A 20,869-nucleotide genomic window follows, 5' to 3' on the forward strand; every position below is an offset into this window, starting at 1 on the left:
GGGGGCAATTTTCGGAAATTCCAACAGAGTCCACTTAAATTCCTCTTAACTTCCAGGAAAATATTTTTTCGTGAAATATTCTACAAATATACCTTGATGTATGTACATTTCGAGCATGTAGGAATTTTGATGGAAACAACTGCAGGTTATTTTTGAGAAGTGTTCCCACTCGGTGGTGTTTCGGAGCAAGTCGTCCATAATTGTTTCATTTTTCTCTATTATGTGCGTGAGGGCATCCATTTGTCGAACTGACGAAGTGAGGTGACGGTATACTCAAGAGATGCCTCGGAGGTAGGAAGGGTCTACACACACACACAAAGCAATGCCACTGATTGAAATGTAAATTTGACATCAAAAATAAATACAAAAGATCGAAGTAACTTAAGTCAAGAAGTAATTGAAAATATTCGGTGGACATTAGAATTAGACACTGAGGGAAAATGGCTGTAACTTTTTTATTTTTTTAGGCGCTTTTCGTTTTCGATAATGTGTTCTATATATCCCGGTCATGCGATTCCCCCTAAAAATAATTTTTTGCGATTTCGATCCCCCCCGGGGGGGGGGGGGGATTTTTATATTTGACATTGTGTTCTACATGTCCAGGTCGTACGAGTAGCCTTCTCGCAACTTAGATGTGAAAATGAACGTCTTCAATTTATATTGAAACAGATAAAGGATCACATGTGGATTCCCCACCACGAAACTTGATATGCTAGAAATAACAGCTAAACGCGGACAATCCAAATCTTGGACAAGTACAGGAGTAAATTTAGCATCCAACAACTTTTTATCTCTTTCGCTAATCACAAACGAATTGTGTATCTTTCTTTCTTCCACATATAGTACATTTTATTTCAATCACGTTTAAAATGTCTATTTACGTTCTTGTAGCAGTGAATATACAAAGAACTAAGTTTATTGCATCTTTTCCATTTACTTTCTTTATTTTTTACTATCTGTTGTAAAATTTTATTTTCTGTTCAGTTCAATCACCAAGAATGATTTAACGTAGTCCTCTTCATAAGAAAAACTGATAATAAAAACTGTGTCGCTTAACTTTTTTTTTCTTTGGTAATCAAAGCTCGGTAACATTTTGGTAATATTTTTTTTTTTGGTAACCAAAGCTCGGCAGTTTTTCGAACGTGTGTATAAAGTTAAAGAAGGTAACAAGAATTAAAAAAAAATTCATCGGGTCAAATAAAGGTTAAAGGTTACGAAGTGTGGCAGAGTTTCGAAATAAGCAACTAAACCTTTTTTTTAAATTTAGTCATTAAGTTTAAACATCGGAGATTACAATTCGTAAAATATGTAAATAAAATTCTAAAATTTAAATTTCACTCAGCCCCTCTCATTTTATGTTGCTTTGAAATATAAAACAAATTGCAAACTTCATTATTCTCCTTTTCTTTTTACCCCCGAATGCTTTAACCATGAGAAAAAGAAAATTTAAGAATTCAATTCTTCATTACGAAACTCTGCCTTAAGAATTAAAATAAGAAAAAAAAGATCGTTGAACGTATGTAAAGAGAATGGAAAATGTTAAAATTACAAACTTACCCAAGTTATACATGTCTATGTATTCCTGGAAATAATTGACAGACAAAATAAAGAAAAAATATCATTTTATTGTTTTGTTTTTTGGGGCTTTTAAATTTTTGTGAGTGTGGAACAGAAAAGAGTAGACAGAAAGAAGTTCAATATAAATGTACACAGCTTTATTTTAACCATTGCTGCTTTGTGTGTCTTTAATTAAAGTTGAAATAACATACATATGTATGTATGTGTAGTATGTCTGTGTATGAAAGCTTATGCTTAATAATAGAAAACTAATCCTTATATGAGACATGCCTTTCGCAAAGGCATTAATTATGAAAGAAAACTTAAGAAATTAACAAAATACAGAAAAAAAGTTTGAGAAAGTTAGCTACTTGCTACTTAATGAATTGTCTTTCTTTCCAGAATCATCTGCTCGCCTCACTTATCCATTACAAGAAACTACATAAACAAACTGAAAGTCTGAATATACTATTTCCTCATCTAGTTTAGATGAAAAATGTAAATATATTGCTGTCGCCTGAGCCAGTGTTACTAAATTAACTGGGAGATAGGGAATATTGCAGTAATAATTTCCTAAACAGAAAATAAATTCCATGGGATTTCTTTTGTTGTATTATTGGAACTTGGTCATAATGTGGTCCTTATTCGTCATAACAAGCAAAACAGCACTAAACAGCACCAATCCAAGTAGAGAGAACGGCAGCCAAGACTTACTTTTAACAGATTTTTTTGATAGTCTTCTCAGCCAGGCCATGTTTTTCTCAGTATACGGAGGATAACGGAGGTCATTGATGGATTCTAAGGCTTGAGATTTCCACATGATTGATTTCATGTGAGAGAACGTATCGAATGAGAATTTGCCGTGGTAGGCGCCCATACCACTTTTACCCACCCCACCAAAAGGTAGGGTCTCCAAGGCTATATGCATCAAGGTATCGTTAACACAAACGCCACCACTCGAAGTTTCCGAAAGGAATTTGTTCACCACTTTGCTATCATTAGAAAATATATAGAGAGCAAGTGGTTTGGGCCTGCTGTTTATATAATCGATAGCTGCTTGAACGTTTTCCATGGGTAGAATGGGTAAAATGGGACCGAATATTTCGCTCTCCATGACCTGGTCAGTGGGTTTTATGTCCGTCAAAACTGTTGGTGCTATGAATTTATCTGCTTCGTTCATATCACCCCCAAAGGCAGGTTTTTGGCCCTCAAGTAGCTTTTTTAAACGAAGAAAGTGTTGGTTGTTAATAATGCGACAGTAATGCTCTGATTTAGAAACATCGGTGCCAAAAAACTTCGTTACACTATTTTTCAGTGCTTCCACAAGGCTTTGCTGCAAATCGGGAGAACATATAACGAAGTCAGGAGCAATACAGGTTTGTCCAGAATTCGCACATTTGCCCCACATGATTCGATTGGCAACAGTAGGTATGTCACAGGTTTTATCAACATAAACAGGGCTCTTACCACCTAATTCCAGAGTGACAGGGGTCAAATGTGTGGCGGCAGCACTCATGATGATCTTACCGACTGATGTGCTACCTGTATAGAAAATGTAATCAAAACATTCTTTGAGTAACTCCGTTGTTTCTGGGATACCGCCCATCATCACTTTTATGCAACGATCGTCCAAATAATTAGGTATCAACTTACTCAGCAGGTTCGACGTACACTCTGATATTTCTGAGGGTTTGAGGAGGACACAATTTCCAGCTGAGATGGCCCCTATCACTGGCGTTATAGCGATGTACAAAGGATAGTTCCAGGCGCCCAAAACGAGAGCTACCCCGTACGGTTCAGGTTTTATCATGCAAGTATCCAAACTGTTAATTAAAGTTTTCTTGACATGGGTCGGTTTCATCCATTCAGATAGGTTATTCAGGTGGTAGACGATTTCGTTTCTGGTGGTATCCACTTCCATCAACCGGCTCTCGAACTCTGACTTATTCAAATCATCTTTTAGGGCAGCTGTTATATCAGAGTAGTTTTCATCAATCAGTTTCAGCAAAGCTAGTAGTTGACTGCGACGCCATTCATACGGTTTAGTTATTCCTTGTTGGAATGATTTCCGTAAACCTGCAACAACTGGAGCAGCTGACATGTTGCCGAAGGTGTGACTTATTACCTCAAGAGAACACTGAACAGAACGGAGTGTTCAGAGTGGATGTTTGTTATATATCTGTGACGATGTCGCCCCCCCCCCCACCTACACAGATGTCAATTACCGGTTGCTAACGCGCGTGTACCGTGTTTACTTCCGTTTCGCTATCATCCATCATGTGCAATTGACTCGTTGGTATTACTTGTGCTGAAAGATCATCCACCACGATGCCTCGTGTACCAGATAGGTAAGGTCGATGTATTACCGTTGATTATTAGATATAGATACTTATGGACAAATTGAAAAGGACTTTCTCTATATAATACCTAAACTATTGAAAGGATAGACAGTAGAGAGAGAACGCATTCTTCCGTATGATAAGTGGATCTTGAAAAGTTGTTCGTAACCGTTCATTTGGTATATCAGTTCCTTCATCTAGTTTTTTTACTTCGTAAACAGAACCTATCCTTACTGTTAGTCGCTTTAGTTGATTGTTCTGCAATGGAATTATTGATATTGTTTATTTTATTTTCAGAAAGTTATCTTCAACTTAGGCGATTTCGAAATAATTTCGTAAGAAATTTGCTTGGTCAGTTAATGTAGCTTTATTAAAAATCCTATTAGTTATCAGTGTCTTCTGTATGACAGATTCATAGATAGGGCTGAAAGAAACGACTATGCCTTTCCTAAGAACGTTAACAAGATTATAAGAAATCACTGTTGTGCTGCTACTAGAAATCGAAACCTGCTCTCAATATATGACGATTCCTTAGCGCAGCCCGTGTCAAACTCACCTTGTGAATTCACAATTGAAAAGGTTAAATTAAATACAGTAAGGCTTTACCATTTAAATTACACCCGTATACACATACAGTCATGTATTGAGTAACTTTATTATCTTTTGCCACTACTATAAACCGGCAAATGAAAGTAACTGAAAACTTTTATCCAGATTTCTAAACCTCTTTTCAGATGGGAAATTTATTCAAAATTTGGTAAAATTATTAAAGGTACTCGGTTCCTTCCCTGTAAGACACCCTTGAGGCCTGTGAGTATATATTTTATGCTTTCCTTCTTTTTTATTCTTTTTTTTTTTTAAACTATTTTGGTATTCTATCGATTTGTGATCACATACTGAAAGTAAAAGTATTGACGCTATTCGGCTTTGTCCGAGCTCTCGTGTCGAGTAGGAAACATTCCACTTTTTTTTTTTTTTACTTCCAAGGATTTTTTCGCATTCCTGTTTACAACAGCTGAAATGTTGATTTTTTTTTTTTTTTTTTTTTTCACAAAAAAGGGGAAAAGAAAACGTTTCTCAAATTCTCTTCCACTCTCAATTTTTTGTTTAACATTTTTTTCAAAAATGTTTTAGGACGATTCCACGTTTAATAACAGAAATTACGATTCAAAAAACGAAAAAGAAAACTTTTACAAAATTCCAATGATGATAGTTTACAATGATTCAATTTGTTAGCATAAACCGAAAGACTACTCCCGCTTTTTTTTTTTTTTATCATAAAAGTTAATTGTTTTCTCTAGATTCATATGTTTGAATGTATTTATGGTGAGTAAATAATGATAAATTGCAACTATGACCGTATCTCTGTTGCTGTTTAACTCCAAGTTACTAGTCACCGAATGGACATTGTCAAAAACATGCAAGGCAGTCTACTGTTGTAACAAACATAAAAGTAAGTAAATTGTCCTCAAAAGTGAAAGTAAATTGTGACAAAAATTCGAAGTGATAACTGACATACTAAAATTTCATAAAATGAATGTAAAGGACTCCCCCATTATGGCATGTCCACAGGTATCAACATGTATTGTGTATTCTAGTGATGTGTTAAGTATTCCAGAAATAGCAGCTGAGGTACACCGTTCCAATGTACTATATTCTGCAATGAACACCACTGTGAAAATAATTTGGTGGCTTGCATGTCAATGCATGTTTGCCAACAGTGAGCAGTAAAATAATTCTGCACGATTAATGAGCTGTTAAGAAAGAACCAACAAGAAGCAGTGGTATTGCAGACTTACTTGGACTCTATGAGGCAGTTTCTTTTTGGGGAAGACCCATTTTACTCTATCGTATAATAATTCTGCTTGTCATTCCGTTACTTAGCCCATCAGTAACGTTTTCATGCAATTAGAGAATAAGAGGGTGTGAAGCATCCATGATGTGAGGTAGAAGGAATGTAAATGCAATGCCCTCACGTGATTAGTTGAAGGGAAAGAGAGAAAAAGAGGAGAGAGAAGCATCTATGATGTGAGGTAGGGGGAACGTAATATTGTGTTGTTAAAAAAAGTTAGTTGAAGGTAGTAATGAGAGTTGATATAATTTTAGCAGGGGGTGATGTCTTGATGGGGAGGTTAAAGAAATAGAGACAGTGAGAGAAAGATGATGGTGGTGACGGTGGCAGTGGTGATTGGATAGTGAAAAGTATATTTTTTATTTAATTGAACTAAGATTTTTATATCACCTATCACTTAATACATGCGCATAAGTGCAGTTTTGTGAAATATTCACGCTTATTTACATGGCAGATGTATGCAATTTAACTAAATGTTGTCATGTACGGGATATTTGTTTTTGTTTATAGGAAAAATGGAAAAATAAGAGTGAATATTTATTTTATGAGTGCTGTGTAGTCTATAAATTGTGCATAAAGTATATAAAGTGCGTTAAGTAATCATCGTATTCCAATTTCTTTCACTTCTCAATGAGTAGCAGATGAGTGGCTATCTTTCCATACAGACACAACACAGGCTACGCTTTCAGGTTTTTTGAATGAAGCTTTCAGAAATAACCCAATAGATTTACTATCAATTCCGTGAGATATTCCTGGGTCCTGCTAATCAATAATAATTCAACTACTATAAATGTGGGTAAGAGACTTGTCACTTCCTGTTTCTATTGCAATTTACTTTCACATTTTAACTCCAGTAAACTGCATATTACCCATTCTTACTTTTTATGACAATAAGGTATAATTTCAGGGATATTTGACTACTTCGTCTCAATCACTCCTTGCTCTCTCATCTCTTCTTATCTCCTCATCGTGACTCCAACCCTCTCCGGCTTCACACGTGTCACTATGTTCAGTCATCTCTTCCTGCATTTGTTTATACTGATATCAATATCACAAGAGTGGAGGCGCAATGGCCCAGTGGTTAGGGCAGCAGACTACCGGTCATAGGATCGCGGTTTCAATTCCCAGACCGGGCGTTGTGAGTATTTATTGAGTGAAAACACTTAAAAGCTCCACGAAGCTCCGGCAGGGGATGGTGGTGAACCCTGCTATACTCTTTCACCACAACTTTCTCTCACTCTTACTTCCTGTTTCTGTTGTGCCTGTAATTCAAAGGGTCAGCCTTGTCACACTGTGTCACGCTGAATATCCCCGAGTACTACGTTAAGGGTACACGTGTCTGTGGAGTGCTCAGCCACTTGCACGTTAATTTCATGAGCAGGCTGTTCCGTCGATCAGTTCAACTGGAACCCTCCAATTGCTAGATGTCCATTTAATTTGAAATCTTAATTGTTGATATGACATGGTATGTCATAAGTGTCTGTATATTGTGTTTTTTGTCATTTTGGTTATAAAATAAACAGATTAATCAATGGAATACAGTGTCTGCAAGTTGATGAGTACTTCATATTCCCCTCCATTTTCTTATTGCTATATAAATTTAGGGTAAAAAAAAAAAAACCTTTTACCCGCACCCACTTATTGCACTTGATATAACACTAGTGTAACAATAATTGGGTATCCTCCCAGCAGTATATTGGATATATATATATAAAATGTGATGGGCTTCTTTCAGTTTCCATTTGCTAAATCTACCAGAAGGCTTTGGTTGATTTGGGGCTATAGAAGAAGACACCTGCCCAAGGTGCCATGTAGTGGGACTGAACTCAGAACCATGTGGTTGACTAGCAAACTTCTTGCCATACAGCCACATGTGCACCTCTGATGGCTGTATTTTTTCTTTTTTTAACCTTTTTGTATAAAGAGAGTTGGGAATAAGAATGATATGAAGAACAAGTTGACTTTATTTTGGGGTTATTACCAATTCTTCAGATGTTTTCTTCATCCAGAGTCTGTTTGTGCAGACAAAATAAAATGTCTACTTATTAAATGCATGCCTTTGAATTTATTTGAATACTTTGATTTGATTTTGTTATCTTTCAGAATCTGACTGTTTCTCTTGCTGATGAGATGAGGTGAGATGTAATTCCAGTCTGTGTATATTTATAAAGATGTCACTACCATTTATATATAATAAGTAAACTGTCTTTAGCACCATTATCATGTATAAATTGTTATTATCAAACACTATCATTTATAAATTACCATTAACACTATTATCATATATAAGCTGTCATTATTATTAAGTTTGCCCACAGCAGAATTGTTAGCATGCCAGACAAAATGTTCATCATCATCATCATCATCATCATCGTTTAATGTCCGATTTCCATGCTAGCATGGGTTGGACGATTTGACTGAGGACTGGCAAACCAGAAGGCTGCACCAGGCTCCAATCTGATCTGGCAGAGTTTCTACAGCTGGATGCCCTTCCTAACGCCAACCACTCTGAGAGTGTAGTGGGTACTTTTACGTGCTACCAGCATGAGGGCCTCGCTCAAAAGGTGTTTTTTTATGTACCACCTGCACGGGAGCCAGTCCAGTGGCACTGGCAACAACCTCACTCGAATGATTTTCTAATGTGCCTCCAGCACAAGTGCTAGAAGGCAACGCTGGTAACGATTACGCTCAAATGGTGCTATTTACGGGCCACTAGCACGGAAGCCAGACAGCTGCTCTGGCAATGAACACGCTCGACAGTGCTGTTAGTGTTCCACTGGCACAGGTGCCAGTCATCGAATATGGTTCAATTACGATTTCACTTGCTCCAACAGGTCTTCGTAAGCAGAGTTTAGTGTCCAATGAAGGAGAGGTTGGCATGGGTGCTAGATTCGGTTCGATTTCGATTTCAGATTTCAAATTCCAAATTCACTTTCCTCAACAGGTCTTCGCAAGCAGGGTTTTCAGTGTCCTGCCTTTCAACCTTTCAGGGTTGATAAAATAAGTACCAGACGAGTACTGGGGTCGATGTCATTCACTTATCCCCTCCCCCAAAATTACTGGCCTTGTGCCAAAATTTGAAACCATTGTTACTGTTATAATCATTATTATTATTATTATTATCATAATATGGGTGGCAAGCTGGTGGAATTGTTAGCAGGCAGGCACAATACTTAGCAGCATTTTATTCATCTTTACATTCTTTCTTCAAATGTCGTCAGGGTCAACTGTGCCTTTCATCCTTTTGGGGTCGATAAAAGAAGTACCAGTTGAGTACTGGACTTGATCTAATTCACTAGCCAATAATAAAAAGGATTATTATTATTAAGATGGCAAACTGGCAGAATCATTATCACTCTGGATAAAATGCTTAGTGGCATTTCATCCGTTTTTATGTCCCGAGTTTAAATGCCAGCAAGGGTGACTTTGCTTTTCATCCTTTCAGGTTCAATAAAACAAGTACCAGTTAAGTACTGGGGTCGATGTAATCAACTTACCCCATCCACGAAATTGCTGGCCTTGTGCCAAAATTCGAAACCATTATTAAGTCTGCCTGCATAGCTCAGTCAGTAGACCATTAGACTTTTAATCTGAAGGTCACGGGGTCTTGTCCCTCTGTGGGTGTACAAATTTTTGAGGTGGCGAGCTGGCACAAATGTTGGCATTAGTTGACACCGACTCTCGTTACCTATTGAGCATGTGCAAGCATAAAACGATAAAAATATAAACAGGCAAAGCAAATGGTATCAGGTTAGATTAGGACATTTCATCAACATTATCATCATCATTTAATGTCTGTTTTCCAGCCTGGCATTGGTTAGACAGTTTGACTGCAGCTGATAAACCATAGGTCTGCACCAGGTTCCAGTCTGATTTGGCATGATTTTTACAGCTGGATGCCCTTCCTAATGCCAACCACTCCGAGAGCATAACAGGTGCTTTTGACATGTCACCGACATGGGTGCCATTTACATGAAACCGGCAATGGCTACAACTATGATTTCACTTGGCTTGACAAGTCTTCTCAAGTTCAGCATATTGCCAAAGATTTCAATCACTTGTCATCGCCTCTGTGAGGCTCAACATTCGAAGATCATGCTACTGGCAACGACCACGATTACAATTTCACTGGAGCCATTCACATGAAACTGGCAACAGCCACAACTACGATTTCATCTGGCTTGACATGTCTTCTCTCTTGAAAACTGATGTCACATGAATGTAGATCATAAGAAGGGAGGAATTACACTTCCGCATACCTGTTTAATTTCTTCCTTCCTTATAATACTAAAATACTGCAGTGTGATTTGGGGGAGATTTGCTGTTATTTTCTTTGTTGGTGTCAAGAATTATAGCAATGCATTAGGGTAGTCTGTTGTCTCTCTCCCATAAGACTTGATCTGTTAAAAAAATCCTATGTGAAATGTTTGGGGGTCACCACTCTTCATATTTTCTATTTCACATAATGAAAAGTTGTTTGGGAAATGGAGGATTTCTGTGTTTAATGCTTAATTTCTGTCTTTACTTTTATTCATTTATTTTCTTTTTTTTTTTTTTTGTATGTAAAGATTTACGCCAAATGACTTGATTGAAGCAGTGCCACAAATTGGTCTTGTTGTTGATTTCACTAACACTAAAAGATACTACAACCCAATTGTAAGTAGTTATTTAACTCTTAAAGCCATGTAGCGCTTTCCCTATAGAAATCTCCCAATCTTGTTAATAAACTAAAGATTTTGATGAAAAGCAATCATCATCGTCATTATTTAGCATCCATTTTCTATGCTGGCATGGGTTACACAGTTTGACTGGAACTGGTAAGCTGGAGAGCTGCACTAGGCTCTAGTCTGTTTTGGCTTGGTTTCTACAGCTGGATGCTCTTCCTAATGCCAACTACTCCACAGAGTGTACTGGGTGCCTTTTATGTATCATCAACACTGGCCATGACTATAATTTCACTTATCTTGACATGTCTTCTCAAGCACAGCAAATCGCTAAAGGTTTTGGTCACCTGTCATTGTCTCCATTAGACTCCACATCCAAAGATCATATTTCACAGCCTCGTCCCATGTCTTCTTGGGTTTACCTCTTCCATAGCTGGAACTCTGACCAGGTGCTATTACTCTGGGTCAGAGTAGAAGACCTGGGAACAACAGTGGCTGAGAGTTGGTTCTACATTCATCAAAACTCTGGGACACCTGGACCAGGACCCTACTACCAGATATAGTTTAAAGTCATAGCCTGGGGGGAAAAAAATGGAACTACCGCAAGACACGAAACTCAGCTTGCGAAGACCTGTTGGGGCAAGCGAAAGCGAAATCGTGATGGCACCTGTGCCCAGTGTCGCCTTTCTAGTACTTGGGCCCATGGTACTTTCAAGCGAGATCGTTACCAGTGCCTCTGGACTGGCCCTTTTGCGGGTGGCACATAAAATACACCATTTTGAGCGCGGCTGTTGCCAGTACCGCCTGACTGGCCTTCGTGCTGGTGGCACGTAAAAGCACCCACTACACTCTCGGAGTGGTTGGCGTTAGGAAGGGCATCCAGCTGTAGAAACTCTGCCAAATAAATCAGATTGGAGCCTGATGTAGCCATCTGGTTTCACCAGTCCTCAGTCAAATCGTCCAACCCATGCTAGCATGGAAAGCGGACGTTAAACGATGATGATGATGATATATGTATATTAATTTAGTTTCTGTCTATCGAATCCTCTTACAAGGCTTTGGTTGGCCCAAGGCTATAGTAGAAGACACTTGCCCAAGGTGCCATGCCATATATCTATGTGTGTATAACGTTATTATATTTTTTGTATGTATTCATTGATTCGTTTTGTATCGGCTGATATTTCTGCAGCATTTATATTTTTCAGGATTTCAAAATTAAAGAAGGAATAGATTATATGAAAATCTACACAGAAGGAAAAGTAATTCCAAAGAAAGAGATTATATCATTGTGCGTATATCTGTTATCCTTTATTCATTTCAGTTATTAGACTGCAGCCATGCTGGGGCAACACCTTGAATTTTTAGTTGAATGAATTGGCCCCAGTACTTTGTTTTTCGGCCTGGTATTTGTACAATTGGTCTCTTACCAAACCACTCAGTTATGGGGATGTAAGCACACTAACACTGTTTGTCACACACACACACATTATATATATACATATATATATATATATATGAGAGTATTGTAGTTCGCTTGAAGCATTGTGTATTGTTTGTAAAGAATAAAAAGTTTAGAATGGTACAACAATGCCCTATACAACAAAAAATGGACTATATACCTGTTGTAATTTGGTTATCTATAGTCCGATGATATTTCGGAATTACAATTCCGTCTTCAGATCTTCTTTGCTGGAGTCTCTGCTAGAAACATATATATATATATGTGGAGGGGCAATGGCCCAGTGGTTAGGGCAGCAGACTACCGGTCATAGGATCGCGGTTTCGATTCCCAGACCAGGCGTTGTGAGTGTTTATTGAGCGAAAACACCTAAAGCTCCACGAGGCTCTGGCAGGGGATGGTGGTGAACCCTGCTGTACTCTTTCACCACAACTTTCTCTCACTCTTACTTCCTGTTTCTGTTGTGCCTGTAATTCAAAGGGTCAGCCTTGTCACATTGTGTCACGCTGAATATCCCTGAGAACTACGTTAAGGGTACACGTGTCTGTGGAGTGCTCAGCCACTTGCACGTTAATTTCACGAGCAGGCTGTTCCGTTGATCGGATCAACTGGAACCCTCGATGTCGTAAGCGATGGAGTGCCAACACGCACATATATATATATATACATACAATAATAAATGTTAATTTCTGTCTATCCATCCTTCAGGGACCCCTGTATCTCAGCCTACATTTGCTCTACATAGACATATTATACCTTTTTGGAATCAGGATGATCCCGGGATTGAAAATCTGCCCTTCATTTGGTTCTTGAACATCCAGCATTGAGATCAGGTCTAGATGAGGATTTGTTATATGCTAACAGTTGAAAATACAAATTTTAAAAGAACTCCTAAAATTTGTGAACTTAAAAGTTTTTCATATAAACTGAATTTAACCGTTAAGCAGTTACAGCGGCCATATCTTGGCCTAAATATTCTATCAGTTTTATATACAAGCTGGTCAGATCTGGCCTTTCACACCTACCTTGCAATTTTATTGGGAAAACAAACAATCACATCATTAAAATCTTAATGTTATGAGATAAAGCATGGTTAATTCAACACAATTTGAATAAGTAAATAGAACTTTTGACAGAATGATCTGAACACTAAAGGGTCAAAGTAATATCATATTGGTAGGGTACCAATACATGCTTTATTATTATTGATCTCTTTAGTTCGGAGCCGCAGGCCCAATTAGCCCTCCGCAGGAGCAAGCTTAAAAGTTCACACACAGATAAACCCGCGTCAATATATATTGCATTACCTCTTTTTATTTTTTTCCTATATTCCAGATTCTTTGAAACTGTTGATGCTTTTTTGAAGGATTCTTCTAAGAAGAGTAAGTTAATGTGTTTGTTTGTTTTTACCCAACTTTATATTTCATTCCTTCAAGTTCCTTGTAGTCCTGAATGATGTATCTGTAATGTATTGGGGTGGAAGAAATTCAATCGGCTATACCCACCCTCTATTCAGACTTGATCTTGTGCATCGAGAAGAAAACAATTACTTTGCAGTTTGTGGATTAATCCCTGGTTAGCTCTGATAAGTGGAGGCGCAATGGCCCAGTGGTGAGGGCAGCGGACTCGCGGTTGTAGGATCACAATTTCAAAACCGCAATCCTATGACCAAGAGTCCGCTGCCCTAATCACTGGGCCATTGCGCTTCCACGATGATTTATGTATGCATGTATTATATATGTGTATATTCTATGTGAAGTTACTTTTGAGTGTTAATTGTAACATATAACCAAGTACAACCTGTTCCATGGTCGGGCCATTAGTGTCTAAACTGGCATCACCACTAAGATCTTCTTGGGGATTAGGGTGTCTTTTTGACACACTGCTGGATGGTAAACAAGACCCATGAGAGTGTGTGTCATTGAAGAAACATTGGAATATGTTAATTGGAGTTTGCATATTTGTTTTATTTTTCAGATAAAATCATTGTTGCCCACTGTACTCATGGAATCAACAGAACTGGGTATTTTATATGTCGGTAAGAGAAGTCTTGTGAATTTTTTTATCTTGTGGTATATGTGTGTATATGTAGAATATGTAATTACACTATTTTCTGTATAGACATAGCATACATGTGTAAAAGTAGGCGATGACTTCTGACCGAGACCTTTGGAAATATGCTGTGCGTGAGAAGACCCGGCAAGCCAAGTGAGACCTAAATCCAAGGCCTCTGCCAGGGGTGTAGCCAGCCCACTTATGCGTACCTTTCCATCATTGGACACTAAACTCCGCTTGTGAAGACCTGTTGAGACAAGTGATATAGAAATCAAACTAAATTTGACGACTGGCACCCATGCCAACGTCGTCTCCTTCATTAAGACCTGTTGGAGCAAGCGAAAGCGAAATCGTGATGGCACCTGTGCCCAGCATCGCCTTCCTGGCACGTGTAAAGACATTCGAACGAGATTGTTGCAGGTGGCACGTAAAATACACCATTTTGAGCGTGGCCGTTGCCAGTACCGCCTGACTGGCCTTCGTGCCAGTGGCACATAAAAGTACCCACTACACTCTCGGAGTGGTTGGTGTTAGGAAGGGCATCCAGCTGTAGAAACTCTGCCAAATCAGATTGGAGCCTGGTGTAGCCATCTGGTTTCACCAATCCTCAGTCAAATCGTCCAACCCATGCTAGCATGGAAAGCGGACGTTAAACGACGTTGATGATGATGATGATATATATATATATATATATATGTACATATGTGTGTATGTATGTTTATATCAAAGGTAACTCTACATTTCAGATACATGATCACTAAACTGAATTTTCCACCCCAAGTTGCTATTGATGGTAAGTAATTTTTTTGTCCAGAAGTTTAGAATTATTTAGTTTATGTTTGACAGTGCTTAATGATTGATGACTCACATCCTTCTGTAGACTTTGTATTGTCTCTTGTTTGATGAAAGTCGCTATATTTTGCTTCTTTTACAAGACGTGTAACTACCATTTTTATTCAAAATATTTCATTTTGAAGACATTTTGAATATTTAATTTTGAAGACATTAGAAAATTGATATTTTTAGATCTCACAATGAGAGATATTCAGCAACAGTACTTTGTAGTAAAGATTGTTTGTCAACATAACATGGCAGTCCTGGTTTAGGACAAATGTTGCTGTAATTTAGCCCCAGGAGACATCGTCTCCAGCTGGCTATACGACACGATCTGTGTCGTTATATTTTTTTTCTTTCAAACAAGGGAATCTAGCACCCCCACTCAGCTCAAAACAATATCGCAATACACAGATATTGTTTTGAGCTGAGTGGGGAGTGCTAGATTCCCTTGTTTGAAAAAAAATATAACGACACAGATCGTGTCGTATAGCCAGCTGGAGACGATGTCTCCTGGGGCTAAATTACAGCAACATTTGTCCTAAACCAGGACTGCCATGTTATGTTGACAAACAATCTTTACTACATCAGTACTGCAGTTCATTTGTTCAACTAAACCCTCATTAATTTCCACATTGCATTGACCGAAACAAGTGAAAGACAAAAGAAAAGACTATATGTAGTTGCAAGAGATAGCAGCCACATCTCCCTGAAATCATTCCCTACTGCAGTGGGTTTCAATCTTTTTGACTTTGTAGCTCCATGCAAATTAAATAATAATAATAATAATAATAAAACAATTACTAATATACTGGAGATTAAATAAAAAAAAATTACTGTTGTACTTTGTATAGTTAAACAAAACTGCAGGTGCAGGTGTGGCTGTCTGGTTAAGAAGCTTGCTTCCCAACCATGTGGTCTCCAGTTCAATCCCCCTGTGCACGCCTTGCGTAATTGTCACCTAATTTGGTAGAGGGGAACTGAAAGAAACTCATTGTTTATATATGATAAATTAATGATAAATTTTTGTCTTATTTAGAATTTGGTAAAGCTCGAGGTCATGAGATAGAAAGAGAAAATTATAAAACTGATCTATTAAGGTAAGCTGGTTAGGTTATGGTTTTCTAATTTTGGTACTTTGTTTCTTAAACGAGGTGGAGGTGTAATGGCCCAGTGGTTAGGACAGCGGACTTGCGGTCATAGGATCACAGTTTCGATTCCCAGACCAGGCGTTGTGAGTGTTTATTGAGCGAAAACACATAAAGCTCCACGAGGCTCCGGCAGGGGATGGTGGCAAACTCTGCTGTACTCTTTCACCACAACTTTCTATCACTCTTACTTCCTGTTTCTGTTGTGCCTGTAATTCAAAGGGTCAGCCTTGTCACACTGTGTCACGCTGAATATCCCCGAGAACTACATTAAGGGTACACGTGTCTGTGGAGTGCTCAGCCACTTGCACGTTAATTTCACGAGCAGGCTGTTCCGTTGATCGGATCAACTGGAACCCTCGACGTTGTAAGCAACGGAGTGCCAACAACAACTTTGTTTCTTAAACAATAATAGAATCTCCAGTTCCTCTTCCTCTAACCCTCTCCCACCATTAAAATGTCATTTCTGTAAAATTCTGTTATTTAGCTCTGTATTTTAGTCAAGTGGGTCCAATTCTTCTTGTACTATGGTGGCTTATGTTCCTCAGTTACACTGGGAGCTATGCCATTGGAGTGTGAGCTCTTGATAAGGTCTTCCATGCAGGACAGATCAAAAGCTAGAGAGCAGACATATATAGTCTGCCTTTTCTCATAGATAAAGTTGAGTTTGTATAGGGCCAAAAACCCTACTTAGAACAAAGCAGTTATAGAATTCAGTAGCAAATTAAAATCAGTGCTAGTGTTGTAAACATTATCAGCTACACAAACTTGATGTATGTGTTTTGTTTGTTTGCCAGTTTGCTGCAGTAAAGCCCTTGAAGGATGACTCTCTTATTGCACTAGGTGTTAAAACACCTGAAAAGTGATGCAACTCATCCCAGGAGTGGTACGCTATGATGATGCATACATAAGATTAAATTCAGTAACAAATTAAAAGGGGAATGGGATCTAAGATGAGTTATCTCGCCTGTCTCCACAAACAGTGCAGTGGTTTGGTTTTTCTCTAAAATGATAGATTTGGTTGCTGTCCTAGCTGGAAAAATTGCAGGTTTTAACTCTTTAGCATTTAAGTTATGTTGTCAAATATAATGTTTGTTTATTCATATTGTTTTTAATTAATATCTCACAGCATTGAGATTTTGATGATGGAGCTGTTTTTTTTTTAATTTTGATAGTGACATTGCAGGGTAGGTGTGAGAGGCTAGATCTGGCCATTTTAAACATAAAACAGGCAGAATATTTGGGCCAGATTTGACTGGTTTGAATTTTAAAGGATTAAGCACACTTTTAGGAGTACTCCATTTAGTCACTCAAAAAACAAACACCCTTAGTAATCTTAGACTATTGTTGATCATTGAAGGCTCTTGTTCAAAGTGCAGTGCAAGCTCTCTTGGCTGCATGGATGGGCTGTTGTTCTTTCAGTGCTAACGTTTACGCAGTTAACACCCTTTGCTTCTACTAACTAGTCATTTGAGAAATAGGAGAGGAACCAGGCAAACTGCAGGAAACATATCTTTATGGCTTCATCAGGCGCACAACACAATGTCTCCTTTGAGTAAAAACTACCAATAGAAGAGAACATGACCAAAAACTGTGTGTACTCCATCCCATGCAGCTGTAAGGGTAGAGGAACATCACAAAGCTGTGACACAAGGAGATATTGATAAATTGGGTATAGCTGATCATGTATGGAAAAATGGAGACCACCTTCCCCTGTGAGATGAAGTTAAAATAATAGACAAAGAACACCACTGGAAAATATGAAAACTAAAAGCAGCAGCACATATATTAAGACACAACTTCCTAAGCAGATTGAGTGCAGATGTGAATAGCATATGGGAACCAGTATTAAGGAAGGATAGGAAAATATTAGAATATAAGCCCTAAAATTCACTCCATAATTGCCCATGGGCATATGGCATAGTGGTTAAGAGTGCAGGCTGCTGACTCCAAGATTCCGAGTTCTATTCCTGGCAGTGACCTGAATAATAATAATAACAACATCGAAAAATACCTTAGGAATGAGAACCCAGGTTCAAATTTCCCCAAGACACCTGATGAAGGCTGGAGGGTGTATCAGCCGAAACATTGTGTTAACAATAAACAAGACGAGGACAAATATCTGTCAAATGTAAATAATGTATATATGTAGATGTTTCTAAGTGTTTAATTCAAAATAATATTTTTCTCACCATTTATACGTTTTCATTACTTTATGATTTATTCTTTTTTTTTTTTTTATAGACTTATTCCAAGAGAATTTAATTTTTCACTGTCCAACAGCAAATCAAAAGATTCCAGTCAGCTTCCTTTACCACATTCCAAGAAAAAGCAAAGACTGCGACAACAAGATGGTGACAATTTTTCTAATAATACCCTTCACTCACAAGATGTCCTGAATTACTATCATCAAACAGCGCCTTATCAACAAGAACCCTATCCGCAATTGCCTTGTTATCAGGGGCCCTATCAACAGGGACGCTCTCAGCAGGGACGCTCTCAGCAGGGACCCTATCGACAGGGACGCTCTCAGCAGGGACCCTATCAACAGGGACGCTCTCAGCAGGGACCCTATCAACAGGGACGCTCTCGGCAGGGACCCAATCAACAGGGACGCTCTCGGCAGGGACCCTATCAACAGGGACCCTATCAACAGGGACGCTCTCAGCAGGGACCCTATCAACAGAGACGTTATCAGTATAAACACAGTAAATATTAACCTTATGAGCGACAACCCTATAATGTTTTAAGACACCAATATGGTATGTACAGCTTTGATGAGCAACCCAGTCAGCAAGGATTTCAGGGTCATAAGGGGCATTATAACAGAAGATTTCCACATAGAGACCGGAGGCAGAATAGAAATGATTATTGACAACTGAGGTTGTTGTTGCATTTGCCAGTATACACACACTCTCACACACACGTACACATGTATTTATCTCTATAAACATTTTTATATATACATATATACGTATATTTGTTTATTTATCCATCTATCATCATCATCATCATCATTGTTTAACGTCTGCTTTCCATGCTAGCATGGGTTGGACAATTTGACTGAGGACTGATGAAACCGGATGGCAACACCAGGCTCCAATCTGATTTGGCAGAGTTTCTACAGCTGGATGCTCTTCCTAACATCTATCTATCTATATATATATATATATATATATATACATAATTAAGGGATCAACAAACAGTTGCTTCACCACATACTGAAGTTCAGAAATAGCAGCTAAAAAGCTGAGACTCCAACAGATAGCATTACTAATGCTATCTGTTGGAGTCTCAGCTTTTTAGCTGCTATTTCTGAACTTCGGTATGTGGTGAAGCAACTGTTTGCTGATCCCTTAATTATGTTTATAAATGTATAAGAACTTTTAAATAAGTTCTCCACCAATAATGGTGTTTACATACCGAAGGGCTTGGTAAAAATTATTAATTGTTAATTTATTAATAAATTGATAAACCTTTACCCTTTTAATTGTAATATATATATATATATATATATATATATATATATACATATATACACACACGTTTTTGTATCTATGTATGTATATGTATGTGTGTGTATGTATGTTCGTTTATATATATATATATATAGATAGATAGATTTGTACGTATATAGATTTATATGCATTTATTTTATTCCTGCATAATATTTTTTTTAATAGCATTTCAATGCTCATTGTATTAATTAAGAGAATACTTTCATAAATACATAAATATTATTATATATAAAACCTTTTGAGTATATTTGATGAGCAGAAACTGAAAGAAGTCCATCATGTGAGTGTGTGTGTGGTGTATGCTAATCTTGACATTGTACAATAGTTGTAAACATATTTCACTGTTACGCAAGCTGTGCTGCTTGTTTCTGATTCTCTGTGAAAGTTTATCCAACCTAAGGGAAATGTTATCTTGCTTAGAAACAGGTGGCAACAAGAAAGGCATCCGGTCAGAGACAGTCTGCCTCAGTGAATTCCATGTAACCCATGCTCAGAACAAGTCATTACAGCTGTAAAAGTATAGGACAAACTATTACTTCAAGTAAAGTAAAGAATAAGAAACTTTTTACTTGAACATTGCAGCTAAAATTAAAATTTGAATATTAGAAGATAGTTTATTATAGTTTACAAATAACACTATCCTTATTTAAGTAGAATTTGGCTAATTTACTACGTTAAATACAGAAAAAAAGTGACTATTGAGACAAACTTAGAAATTAGCTGAACAGTTTTGTACAATAAATTTAAAAGATGAGAGCTGTAAAGAGTGATAAATTAGAAGAACTGTCATTCTTTGCTGCAATGTTTTAAGTAAAAATTTTCTTATTGTTTACTTGAAGTAATAGTTTGTCCTACACTTTTCCAGGTGTAACAACTTGTCCTGTACTTTTCCAGGTTTATAATCTTAAGAATATTACTTTTTGTGCTTGCATTTTTCCATGTAATATATATAATGGGTTTCTTTGAATCTACCCTATATGAACTTTTGCTCCAAAATTTGGACCCCCATTCCACCAGTATATAAGAGAAAACTGGAAAAGGTACTTTGACAATTGCTTTATCATCTGGAATACACATAAAATGCACCATTTTGAGCGTGGCTGTTGCCAGTACTGCCTGACTGGCCTTCGTGCGGGTGACACGTAAAAGCACCCACTACACTCTCTGAGTGGTTGGCATTAGGAAGTGCATCCAGCTGTAGAAACTCTGCCAAATCAGATTGGAGCCTGGTGTTACCATCCTGTTTCACCAGTCTTCAGTCAAATTGTCCAACCCATGCTAGCATGGAAAGCGGACGTTAAACGATGATGATGAATGAAACCTATGATAAACTTCTGGATTTCAAATCCACACCGAAAAATATAAACTCCAATATTCAATTTACAATGGAATATAGCAAGGAACAGCTCCCATTTCTGGACATTTTGATGATAAAAGAATCCC

General features: G+C 37.8%; 2 protein-coding genes across 2 annotated transcripts; one reads left to right on the forward strand and one right to left on the reverse strand.

Annotated features, from left to right (window-relative positions):
• Positions 1–1,607: 1,607 nt before the first annotated feature.
• LOC106875588 (aldehyde dehydrogenase, dimeric NADP-preferring) lies at positions 1,608–3,792 on the reverse strand. The gene has a single exon (XM_014923803.3). The coding sequence runs from the start codon at positions 3,656–3,658 to the stop codon at positions 2,171–2,173; it is 1,488 nt and encodes a 495-aa protein (XP_014779289.1). The 5' UTR covers positions 3,659–3,792; the 3' UTR covers positions 1,608–2,170.
• On the forward strand, positions 3,767–18,877 carry LOC106875586 (RNA/RNP complex-1-interacting phosphatase homolog). The gene is made up of 10 exons (XM_089362372.1): positions 3,767–3,905; positions 4,631–4,706; positions 7,852–7,883; positions 10,317–10,404; positions 11,618–11,700; positions 13,207–13,253; positions 13,849–13,909; positions 14,673–14,719; positions 15,800–15,860; positions 18,153–18,877. The coding sequence occupies exons 1-10, from the start codon at positions 3,886–3,888 to the stop codon at positions 18,625–18,627; spliced, it is 990 nt and encodes a 329-aa protein (XP_089218498.1). The 5' UTR covers positions 3,767–3,885; the 3' UTR covers positions 18,628–18,877.
• The last annotated feature ends 1,992 nt before the right edge of the window (positions 18,878–20,869 follow it).

This window comes from Octopus bimaculoides, chromosome 14 (genome assembly GCF_046866305.1).
Source record: "Octopus bimaculoides isolate indiv1 chromosome 14, ASM4686630v1, whole genome shotgun sequence".
Lineage (NCBI taxonomy): Eukaryota > Metazoa > Mollusca > Cephalopoda > Octopoda > Octopodidae > Octopus > Octopus bimaculoides.

Bases quoted from the DNA above. Each gene is read 5' to 3' on its own strand.
- LOC106875588 (XM_014923803.3), bottom strand. From the start codon at position 3,658: ATGTCAGCTGCTCCAGTTGTTGCAGGTTTACGGAAATCATTCCAACAA.
- LOC106875586 (XM_089362372.1), top strand. From the start codon at position 3,886: ATGCCTCGTGTACCAGATAG. The intron at 13,910-14,672 runs GTAAGAGAAGTC...TCTACATTTCAG, and splicing joins ACTGGGTATTTTATATGTCG to ATACATGATCACTAAACTGA. The intron at 15,861-18,152 runs GTAAGCTGGTTA...TTTTTTTTATAG, and splicing joins TATAAAACTGATCTATTAAG to ACTTATTCCAAGAGAATTTA.